We start from the raw sequence: 11,206 nt of genomic DNA, 5'->3' as shown, positions 1-11,206 counted from the left end.
GGAGCCTGTGCTGCCCCTCAAAGTGAGGGAGCTGTGCCCCATTTGGGGGGGGCTTTGTGCTACTCCTGCCCTTCAACACACAACCCCCCCCCCCCCCCAGCAACTGCTCTGCCAGCTGGGGGCCAGTGTCAGCTCCACCACCCCCCAGTGCCAGGAGAACATTCCCGTGCCCATCCCCCCCTCAGGAGATACATCCCCCAGCTCATTCAGCCACAGGAGGGAGCCCCCCCCTCCCCGAGGCTCCTAGGGGTGAGGAGGGGTCCCTGTCCGGCACGGCTCACCAGCAGGGGGCTGCCACCCCATTGAACTGATCCCTCTACAAGTAAAAAAAAAACCCCTCCCCCCCACTACCCCCATAGCTGGCATTGGTACCCACGCCCCTTCCTCGATTTTGCCTAGAGCCCAAATGGACCACCCTGGGAGGGTCCTCTGCTCCCCAGAGGGGTTGGGTTCAGCCAATGCAAGTTCTTCAGTCTCTCTCCTCCCCTGGGGGGGTCCTAGAGCCACCCCTAGTGTGTCACTATGGGGTAGATGAAAGCCCTGACTCCTTAACCAAGCAGGATCCAGGGCACTAAGGAAGCAGGGGGCTTCAGCTGTCCTCCCCCCACCTCAGAGGGAGCTGGAGGACGGGGGAGGGGGCTCCAGAGCCACGCCCACCAGTGAGGAGGGGTGCTGGGGCCCCCGCCCATGGTTGCGGGAGGCAGCAGGCCGGATGAGTGGCGGGGGTGGCTGGTTGGGCGACAGTCTGGGCTGCAGGAAGCGACCCTGCTGGAGTGGGGGCGGCTGGCGGTGCAGCGTGGGTGCTGTGGGCAGCGTGGGCCGCAGCAAGGGGGGAGGCTGCGACAGCGTGGTGGGTGGCAGCCGGGGGGAGGCAGAGGGCAGAGCTGCTGCACTGGATGCTGGGGGCTGCGGCTGCTGCTGGGCAGAGCGGGACACAGCTGTGATCTGCACCTGCAAGGAGAGAGCAGAGTGAGTGGGGAGCCATGCAGGGTGCCTGGGACTGGCAGGGCAGGGGGCCGTGGGTCGGACTGACGGGGCTCAGCTGAACGTGTGGGGTGCCCGGGGCTGGCAGGGCAGAGGGCCGTTGGTCAGACTGAGGGAAATAGCAGAGCTGGGGGCTGCGTGTGGCACAATGAATGGCTGGGATGGCAGGGGGCTGCTGTTTAGATTGAGGGGCACCAGCTGGGCTGGGATTGGAGGGGTCTGTGGGTACAGGTCAGGGGTCTCACCCCTTCCTCACCTCATCGTCGTCCTCACTGCTGGCCAGTGAGACGCTGGAGCTCTTGGTGTCATGGGGCGGGGAGCGGCCCCTTGGGGATCCCCCCTGCTCAGCCTCCCACTCCTGCAGCACCTCCTCCAGGTTGAAGCGGCGCCGGTAGCTGACGAAGAAGGTTTTCACCTGGGCCAGCGTCTTGTTGCCGATCACCCCAGCCACGGCCTGGAAATCCTTACCATACCTGCGGATGGCTGGAGAGAGGGGAGGGGGTCAGCTACCCAGGGGAGGCAGGGCCCCTGCATGCTGGGAGGAGTCCAGGGGCAGCTACCCACACGAGGGGGCACCAGCTACATGCCCAGGCTGGGGTCACTTAGATACCCAGGGGGCAGCCGTGATGGGAGGGGTGTCTACACCCCCTCCCCGCCCCCACGCTCCCTCCCTGGAGCCTCCTCCCCCCGCCCCAGCTCACCTTGCACAGCCAGCAGCTGCTCATCTGTTGTCCAGCGTGAGTTGAACTTGCCGTTCCCCTGGCGGGAGAGTGGAGAGCATCAGGCTAGGACTCAGACCTGCCCTTCCCCTTGTGGCTGGTCCCACCCCTTCCCTCACCCTCCCATGGGGCTGGTACTGGGCTCGCACTTCCTCTCCCCAACCCTTGTGCCCCATGGGAGCTGGGCCCAGCACCTCACCTCCCCCAACAGGGGCTGGTTCCTTCTCCCCCTACATGGGGGTCGGTGCCCCTCATCTCACCTCGGGGGGCCGCAGCTTGTCGATCCCATCCTCCAGGGCCTGCTTCATGCTGCTGTTGATCTGCTTGATGCACTGGACCTGGGTGGATGGGGAGAGAAGGGGCCTGTAAGTGAGAGCTGGGGGCAAAGGGGGTCAGGGGTTACCTGGTGCTTGATGGAGACAAACTGCAGTTCGAGGTGGCGCAGCACCAGGGTGCCCAGATCAGGGCTGGGGGGTTGATAGGCTGATGGGGGGGTCAGGGTTACCTGGCGCTTGAGGGAGACGAGCTGTGAGTCGAGGTGGCGCAGCGCCAGGGTGCTCATGGCAGGGCTGGGGGGTTGGCAGGTGTGATGGGGGGTCAGGGTTACCTGGTGCTTGAGGGAGACGAGCTGTGAGTTGAGGTGGCGCAGCGCCAGGGTGCTCATGGCAGGGCTGGGGGGTTGGCAGGTGTGATGGGGGGTCGGGGTTACCTGGCGCTTGAGGGAGACGAGCTGTGAGTCGAGGTGGCGCAGTGCCAGGGTGCCCACGTCAGGGCTGGCCGATATGCCAGCGATGTCATCCTGGCTCAGGTACATGCCCTTGGGGGGGCGCCGGCGCGAGCGCAGTGGGTGGTGCCGATACTGCGACAGCTGCGCCTCCTTCCTCACAGGCCCTGAGCCCGATCCTGGGCCCGGCCGGCTGCTCGGCAGCTTCTGGTAGCTTGGCTGGGCAGGGAATGGAGCTGGTCTGAGTACAGCGCCCCCTAGGGATCCCTGCTGCAGCACAGTGCCACGGACTGGCTCCTCCCACAACACCCCCTACAGCACAGCACCCCCCACACCATCCCATGGCACAGTGCCCCCTGCTGACCCCTGAAGCACAGTGCCCTCTAATGATCCACTGCAGCCCAGGGTCCCCTCTCCCACCCCTCCCAGCACAGAGCCCAAGCAAGTGGGGATGTGCCCTCCCCCACCCACCTGCCTGTGAGCCATCCCACCCCCAACCCCTCACCTCCTTCTTGGGGTCCATGGCATCAAACTCCCCCTCGCTGGCTGCCCGTCCCTCCTCCATCTCGTCGTTACTGGGGGGGAGCATGGCATGGGTTAGAGGGGATGGTACCAAGAATCCCAGGCTGCCCCCCAACCAGACTCCCCAGCCCCTACCCTCCACAACCTCACCACAAACCCCCTGTCCCCACCATCTGCCCTCCACCCCCTCCATGGCCATCTAGCCTGCCCTGCTTCCCTCACCCAGAACCCCCACCCTGCCCACCCCTGCACTTCCCCCCTCCCCTACCTCACCTGTCATCTCTCTCCTTCTTGCTGAGCAGCCGGCGGGCCTGTCGGTCCATGACACTTGTGCGGCTCCTTGTCTTCTTCCAGGAGTAGTAATACTTCACCAGGCTGGGGATCAGCTTGTCGGGGAGCTGGGGACAGATAAGGGAGGGGGTCAGATGCCTTGGGGGGACTGGGGAGGTTGAGGCGCTTGGCAGGGTGTGAGTGGGGGGAATACGATATCTGGGAATGGAGTGGTGAGGTGCTTGGGGAGATTGAATGGTCCAGGGAGGGATGGGATGACAAGGAAGGGGAGAGAGCAGGAGGAGATGCTTGTTGAGGGGAGAGACTCAAGAGAGGGATGAGATGCTGGGTGTGGGAGGGGTGGGAGGAGATGCCTGCTGCAGGGGAGACTGGAGGGAGGGATGGGAATGTGGGGAAGGGGGAGATGCATGAGGAGGAAGAGATGGGATACCAGGGGTATGAGGGGCAGAGACTGGAGGCAGAGATGGGATGCGGGGGGGCAGGGGTGGGAGGAGATGCAGGAGGAGGGAGGGATGGGATGCAGTGGGGGTGGGCGAGGGGTGGGAAGAGATGCTGGGGGAGAGTGATGGGGTGAGGGATGGGATGCCAGAGGTATGAGGGGGAGAGCAGATGCTGGTGGGGGGAAGAGACTGGAGGGAGAGATGGGATGTGGGGGGGAAGGGGAGGAGATGCAGGGGGAAGGAGAGATGGGATGCATGGGGAAAAAGTAGGAGGGGGAGAGGAAGGAGAAGCCTGCCAGGATCCCCATGGGAAGGAAGGTGGGCTCCCAGCTATGGAGGGTACAGGAAGTCCCCACCCCCATGCCAGGCCCCTTTGGGGTGAGGTAGCACCATCACACAAGGTAGGGGGGTTGGCATATATCACATATGTTGGCTGCAGGGGGAGATGGGGACATGGTGGCATATACCATCAGCTGGGTGTGGGGAGGGGGGGCAGTGCAGTCATTAGCACATACCACCTGCTGGCTGCAGGGGGAGAGACAGTGGCAAATGCCATTTGGTCACTGTGGAGGAAAGAGAGGGTGCCATATACTATCTATTAGCTGCAGCGGAGGGAGGGGGCACATACCTTCCATTGGCTATGGGAGTAGGGGGTGGCACAAGCTATCTTTGCTAGCTGCCAGGTGGTGGTTGGTGGCATGTACCATCTTTGCTGGCTGCTGGGTGGGGATGCATGGAACATACTATGTGATGGCTGGGGGGGCAATTGTAGCATATGCCAATTCTGTTGGCTGTAGGAGGGATGGCAGGTACCATCTGTTGGCTGGGGGGAGCAGGCATGTCAGGTGCCATCTGCTGGTTGTGCGACAGGGGGCAGGTACCATGTGCCAGCTGCAAGGAGATTGTAGGTACCATGTGCTGGTTGTATGGGGGAGAGGAGTGCAGTGGAATGTACCATCTGCTTGTTTGCAAGGGGTGAGTTGCAAGCACCATCTGCTGGCTGAGGGGGCGTAATAGGCACGTACCATCTGCTGGATGCGTGCGAAGCTCTTGCCATGGAAGCTGAACGCCTGCTCGAATAGCACCTTGTCCTCCACCGTCCACTCGTCTGGAAAGGGCGTGAAGTTGGCCAGGTCAGCCAGAGACTTCTCCACATCATGCTTGTGCCACAGCAGCATCCCCAGGGCCTGGGGTGATATGGGGGGGTGAGAGGGGCAGCAGCATCCACAGGGTGGGGAGGGGACGATGAGATGGGGATGATGGGGATCCCCAGGATGGAATGAGGGAGATGAGCTAGGGTGAGGTTTGCTGTGTCCTGGAGGTAGGGTAGGGGAGATGTGTCCCTGGGGTTGGGGAAGATGATGAGACAGGGCAGGAGTGGTCAGCGTCCCCAGGGCAATGGAGGGTGGGTGAGATGGGGGCAAGAGGGTTAAGTATCCCAAGGATGGGGTAGAATCCTGGGGGGGCTGTTGGAGGGGGGCCAGGTCAGGCATCCCGGGGCATGGTGAGGTAAGATGGGGTTGTAACCCTGGGACCTGGGGGACACAAGAATCAAAAGGGCCAAATTCTGTGGGATCTACCCCCACACGGCTGCCCCATGCAGTGTGCGGGGTGGGGGCAATCTACCTGCTCAATGTTGTAGCCATGCTTGTCCTTGGCCATTGCAATGTATTTGTCCACTGGGCGGGAGAGAAGAGATGAGACAAGTCATCAGGACAACTTCCTGCAGGACCCTTCCCTTCCCTCCCAACTCCCACCACCAGATGTATCACATCCACTGTGCAGATCGGCCTGAGACAGCACAGCACATGCATGGCAGGGGGTGTCTCATGCCAAGTGTGTATTGGGCAGGGGTTGGTGTGATACTGAATGTGTATGTGCGGGGAGGGGAAGTGTCTAACACTGAGTCTATGTGTGGGAGGGGTCTGATACCAGTCATGTGTGCACAGCTGTGCCAGAGAGGGCGGGGGGGGGGGGTTGCGTGCATGTGGGGACATGCCGGGAAGGGATGTGCATGCACGGTGGGTGTGTCTGATGTGGGGGCATGCATGTCGGGTGGGTGTCTGATACACAGGGGTGTGCACGAATGGGGTGTCTGATGTGGGGTTATGCATGCGGGGTGCACCTGTGATACACGAGGGGTGCACGCAGGGTGGCGTCTCTGGTACCTGAGGGGTGTGCATGCAAGGGGGGTGTCTGATGCTGTGGGGCTGGATGTTTGTCTCTCTGTGTTGGGGTCTGAGATCAGCAAGTGTGAGACCCATCCAGCCCCCCTGCCCCGTCTCACCCAAGGGCCGTGTGGGAGTGACAGGCCAGACATTCTAAGCCCACATTCCCCCTGTACCCCTGCAGTGCAAGAAGTTGATCCCCAGAGTGGACCCTCCCCACTCCATTTCTCTGATCCCAACCCTGCCCTGCCCTGCAGGATGGGGAAGCAGGGTCCTGGGCAGTGAATATCTCTAGAAGGAGGGGGGCAAGCCATGGCCATCTCCCCCAGGTCCTAAACCCCACTGGAGCAAGAGCCGAAGAGTTAGAAATGACTCATCTAGAGCATCTGTGGGGAAAAGCGGAGGGGAGGAGCAGCATGTGGGGGCCAGGGGAGGAGTAAGGGGGCAGTATGCTGGGCGGGGCAGAGGGGATTGCTAGGCCAAGGAAAGGGGGAGAGAGATTTGCTGCCCATGGGAAAGGGGGGCAGCACACTGGGCGTGGGGGGAGGGGTTTGCTAGAGGCAGCTGTGCACTGGTCTAGGGAAGGCATTCTGGGCTTGGGGGGCAAAGGGGATTGCTGGGTGGGGGAGGGCGCAGCCCTCTGAGCTGTGGAGGTTGCTGGGTGGGCCCGGGGGGATAGAGGTTGGGGAGGGGAGGAGGTAGCATGCTGGGCTGGCAAACAAGGGGGCTGTGGGAGATGGGAGAGATGGGCAGTGCACTGGGCCAGGGGAAAGAGGCAGTGAGCTAGGCTTGGGCAGGGAGGAAGAGAGGGCCATGTGCTGAGCTGGATTGGGGCATTGACTGGCAGGGGAAGGGGGCATTGCTGTGCCAGAGGAGGGGGAGAGGGGTTGCTGGGCTGGTGCCTTGCCCAGTCAGGGGAGCGGGAGGGGGGAACAGCCACAGCCAGCAGGTGCCCTGGCTGTGGTGACCATGTGCTAATGATAGGGGCTAGGGGCTGCTCACATTTGGCATCTGACACGCAGTGGTTGGGCGACCAGACCAGCATCCCCTTCAGCTCCTTGTTGCTGTAGCGAGCGGGGCTTTCTGCATCAGACAGACAGGAGACAAAGGGTCAGCACAGAGCTCCCCCTGCCAGACACTCCTGGGCCCCACTCATCACAGCCCCCAAGCCCCTGCTCCACTCTAGGATTCACCCCACAAAATGAAGAGGGCAGCAGGAACCAAGACCCCACAGCTCTGCCAGTGCCCCTCAATCCTGACCCACAGCCCCCTGTTATGCTCCACCCACTGCACAGCTCTGATGATGCCCCTCAACCCCAACCCACAGCCACAGTGAGAGAAAAGCAACTGTACTGAGCCCCCCAGCAGCCCAGCTGGCAGCGGAGGCAGCTGTAGCTCTATGCCAGGAAAAGCTTCTTGCTGTGCCAATGCACAAGTGTGGGGAGGAGAGACTATGGGCACAGTCAGGCCCAGAGTATGTTGCTCTGCTGCTGGTAATGGGGGAGGTGGGGCGTTGGGAGGGCAGGCACCATACATGGAGGAAGCGAGTACACTTTTCCCCTCTGCTCCTCCGCCCTTTTGAACCTTAACAAAGCCCAGCACCCCGATTCAATCCCACTCAATCCCACCCAGGCACTGTCTTGGGGGAGGGGGCTCCCTCAACACGTGAGGGGGGGAAGGCTGCCTGCAGACAGACCAACCCCCCACTCCTCTCTCTGCTTCCCCCATCAAGCCCTCACTGAGTGAGGCTGGGTGGGTACAGCCATTGATCCTGGGAGACTGGAGTTAGGATTTCTAAAGAGTGGTGCCCCCTGCTGTCTCTGCCCCTCCCCAGGAATCCAGACGGCATCAGTACCCTTACCTGGCTTGCACTCAGGGATCACAGCTTGGTAATCAGCCCCCACCCGAATCATGCTGTCTACAAGGGAAGGAGAGGGGCAGGTGTGAGGGATCAGCTGCAGTTGAATGAGAGAACCCAGGAGTTAGTCCCTCAACCCCTAGCTGCCCTCCCCTAAGGGAGGGAAATCTTGGACTTTCCTGTGAGTTCCAAGCTCCCATAGAACAGGGCTGAGATGTGACATGGATTAGTTGGGAGGCCCCCCCCCAAGATGCTGCAGGAAGTGATGGCTCAGTAGGGGGTACTCTCCCCTCCAGTCAGTGCAGATCCCAGTGCAGCACTAGGGGGTGCTATGCTGCAGGGAGCTGGGCAGGGGGCTCAGTAGGGGGTGCTCTCCCCTGCAGTCAGTGCTGACCCCAGTGCCCCAGTTAAGCACTAGGGGGCGCTGTGCTGCATGAAGTGAGATGGGGCTCATTACGGGGCTCTACCCTCCCAGTCAGTGCTGGCCCTAATGCAGTATTAATTCCTAGCTCTGGTAATACCATTCTTCCTAAATACTCGGTCAGATAAGTACAGCTTCTCCTTCACTTCCCAAACTACAGTGTAGCTTTGTTTAGCTGTTAATCAGCCCAGACAGCCCTCCCCAGAGATGGCTGCATCTCAGCACCAGGCCAGGGGTCCCTGTATATAAACAGCCCTCGCGGCCCCTGCGCCCCCCCCCCCCCCCGCGCAGCTGCATATCAGAGTTGGACAAGCAATCTAGCCCTAGACGCACTGGTCCACGGGGGGTGGGGGGCTACACTATCCCATTCCCCTCTCTACTTCCCACCCCACCCCTGGCTCTCTTTCCCAGGAAGCCTGACTTGTCACAGCTGCAGCCTGATCTGGAAGCATTTAGCCAGCGCCTGCCAAGGAGCTGCCCTGCTTTCACTTTCCGGCACGGGGCCCAAGAAACACACGCTAGGGAGGGGGAGATGGGGAGAGGACGTGGTGGGGGGAGGTCTGCTCCTACGAGGATCCCACACCCACAGGCAAGCTAGAATGGGAAGGGCTCCCAGCTGTTGATGGGTACCACCCAGGTAGTTACCCTCTTCCTGAACACTATATAACCCCCACCCTCCAGGATGCACCCCACCCCCCGGCAGGGGGTGGTGGCTGGCTGGCTGGCTGCAGCGCAGTTGTGACAGGCGCTCTCGCTGGGGAGGAGGGGGGTGTCTTTGGCAGAATTTCCCAGTATCTTGACCAGCTGGGGGCGGTGGACACCACCCCCCTGCAGACTTGGAGGAAGAACATGAGAGGTCTCGGAGGTGAGACCCCCCCCCCTTTCCTTAGTGATGGGCTAACAGGGCTGGCAAGGGAGGGTGTCCAAACAGCAGACTAGCACTCCACCCTGTTGACTCCCCACCCCATACTCCTGGGTTGCTTGTGCCTCCCCAGAGCCAGCAGCAAAGGGGCGTAACTGTCCCCCCACACACATTCCCCGAACGGATTCCACATGGCCGGTGGGAGGAATCGGCCGCTCTAACCTCCTCGGAGCCCCCCAGCACATCCCTTGCTGGCGCTGGTGTGCGGCGGGGGGAGGGGGGCTAACAAAGCCGGCTGACGCTGGGAGGCAGCAGGCACACACGAGGGCGCCAGGGGACAATGGGGTCGAATCTGTTAGCAAAAGCAACCTTCCAGTGATGCCCCGGCTCTTTGTTCAGCCGGGAGCGCCCCTTTGCTCACCCTGGGGTTAAGTTTGGGAAGGGGTTGCCCCCCCCAACACCCCAGGGTTGTTCTGTGTGTCGTCCCCCCCGCCGCTCCCAGGGATCGGGCCCCAGCTGGGATTGCAGGAGAAATAATATTCCAGCATTGTTGTATTCTACACTGTATTCTAGTCCCGGGCCGCCCCGGCTAACCCCAGGAGCCATGGCGGTCACCACGTCTCCCTGTTGGACGCCAGGTGAGGAGGGGATCCCGAGACGCCTTAGAAAGTGGGGTTAATTCAAGTCACTAGGGAGATAGCATCCTCCCTCCCCGCGCGCTTCCCGATTCTGGGGGAACCGGGCCACACGCTGTCACTTCCCCAGACCCGTGAAGTTGTCGCCAGCTCCCTATCCCTGACCCTTAGGGCCTCGCACTCCAGCGGAGTTTTTCTCCTCCACGGGAAGATGCGGTCTGCAAGCGTGGCGTGACCTCCCCGTCCACACGCGTGGCGCACCACGATCCCCCCTCGACCGCACGCGTGGCGTGAGCCCCCACCAAGTCCACACTCGTGGCGTGTCACGACCCCCCAGTCCACATGCGTATAGCAAGTGAATCATCCTCGGCTCCCGTTCCGGGACACGCACGCGTGATCCGTGTGTGGAGTGGACCGTAGCTGGCTCCCTGCCCCTTGCACAATAGCTGTGCCCCCAGTCTGGCACTTACCATGTGAATGCTCTTCTTCGCTGCTCTCATCCTCCGAGGTCTGATGATTGCCATTGGTGGCCGATTTCGCCCGGCTCCTCGACAGGATCCCGGAGGCTGGGCCGGATTTTTCCATCACGGAAGGCATTGCCCCCCCAGCTCCCTCTGCTTTGCGGCCCCCTCCACCACAGGAATCCCCCCCTTTAGCTCTGGTTCAGGGTGGAGGACACGCGCGCGCTGGTCGGTGGCGACTTGAAACAATCCAAAATTAAAACAGCGAAGGGGCGAAACTTACAACCCCAGAAAAATCCATGGGGGGCGGATCCCAGGGTGGAGGGATCCCCAAAATTCCCTGCAAAGGGGGGAGGATTTCAGGGTTTCTTTTCCCAGATTGAAATCTTTCCTCCCATTCAAAAGTTTCCCAAACTCCCCTGAAATGAGGGGGGGGGGGACTTTCCAACAAACCCCTTTGCTCCCAACACCTGAAATTCCAGATGCTTCTCCCCCCCGCAAAAAATAACCTACCAAATGCAAAAAACGGGGAGGGAGTTGGGTTAAAAATTAGGGATTTCCCCCCAACTCTCCCCTGGGGACGATCTGACCCCAGTTTCCTTCTATGGCTTCTTTCTTCCTCCAAAGATGTAGCAACTTGTGCACAAAAATAAAAGTGACCTCCAGGAGTAAGGGGTGGAAATGGGGTAGGGGGTCCTGATTCCAGGGGCTGGGGATGCTGCAAGAAGAGGGGGGTTGACTCAGTGTGTGTGGTGGAGGGGGGAACCCTGGTGGGAAAGTTGCGTGGGCAGGAGGCTTTACAGGAGCTCCTGTGCCTGCCTCCGTCTCTCCTCACACACACACACAATGAGAGTCAGACTGGAGCTTCCTCGGTCGGCTCCTGCTGCTTGCTGCTGCTGGGGAAAAGTAGTTCCAGCTCCCCTGGCCTCAGCACCTCCCAGCTGAACCCATCCGCCTGGATGCACATCTGGCCAGAGGGGGGCAGGCAGGGGCAAGAGGCAGGCAGAAGGAGGGGGAGAGAGAGTTGAGCCCAGATGTGTATGTAAGGAGGGGGATGTACTGAATGAGAGGAGCTGCTGGGTGGGTCTTTATGTTGTCTTTTAAAATGCTACTCTCCCTGC

General features: G+C 61.3%; 1 protein-coding gene across 2 annotated transcripts; it reads right to left on the bottom strand.

Annotated features, from left to right (window-relative positions):
- Positions 1–372: 372 nt before the first annotated feature.
- On the bottom strand, positions 373–10,990 carry RCOR2 (REST corepressor 2). 2 transcript variants are annotated; one of them, XM_074957920.1, is made up of 12 exons: positions 10,095–10,990; positions 7,710–7,766; positions 6,851–6,931; positions 5,307–5,359; positions 4,706–4,867; positions 3,223–3,347; positions 2,933–3,002; positions 2,413–2,646; positions 1,964–2,041; positions 1,686–1,743; positions 1,241–1,467; positions 373–951 (listed from the first exon to the last, which is right to left on the bottom strand). In XM_074957920.1, the coding sequence occupies exons 1-12, from the start codon at positions 10,219–10,221 to the stop codon at positions 610–612; spliced, it is 1,614 nt and encodes a 537-aa protein (XP_074814021.1). In that variant the 5' UTR covers positions 10,222–10,990; the 3' UTR covers positions 373–609. The 2 variants fall into 2 exon arrangements, with proteins under 2 accessions (XP_074814021.1, XP_074814022.1); XM_074957921.1 differs by having other exon boundaries at positions 7,710–7,803; positions 10,095–10,109.
- Between the last annotated feature and the right edge of the window lie 216 nt (positions 10,991–11,206).

The sequence above is a fragment of the Natator depressus genome, chromosome 7, assembly GCF_965152275.1.
Source record: "Natator depressus isolate rNatDep1 chromosome 7, rNatDep2.hap1, whole genome shotgun sequence".
In the NCBI taxonomy this organism is placed as follows: Eukaryota; Metazoa; Chordata; order Testudines; family Cheloniidae; genus Natator; species Natator depressus.
Note: the sequence above shows the minus strand (reverse complement) of the source record. Positions and strands in the feature narration are given on the sequence as shown.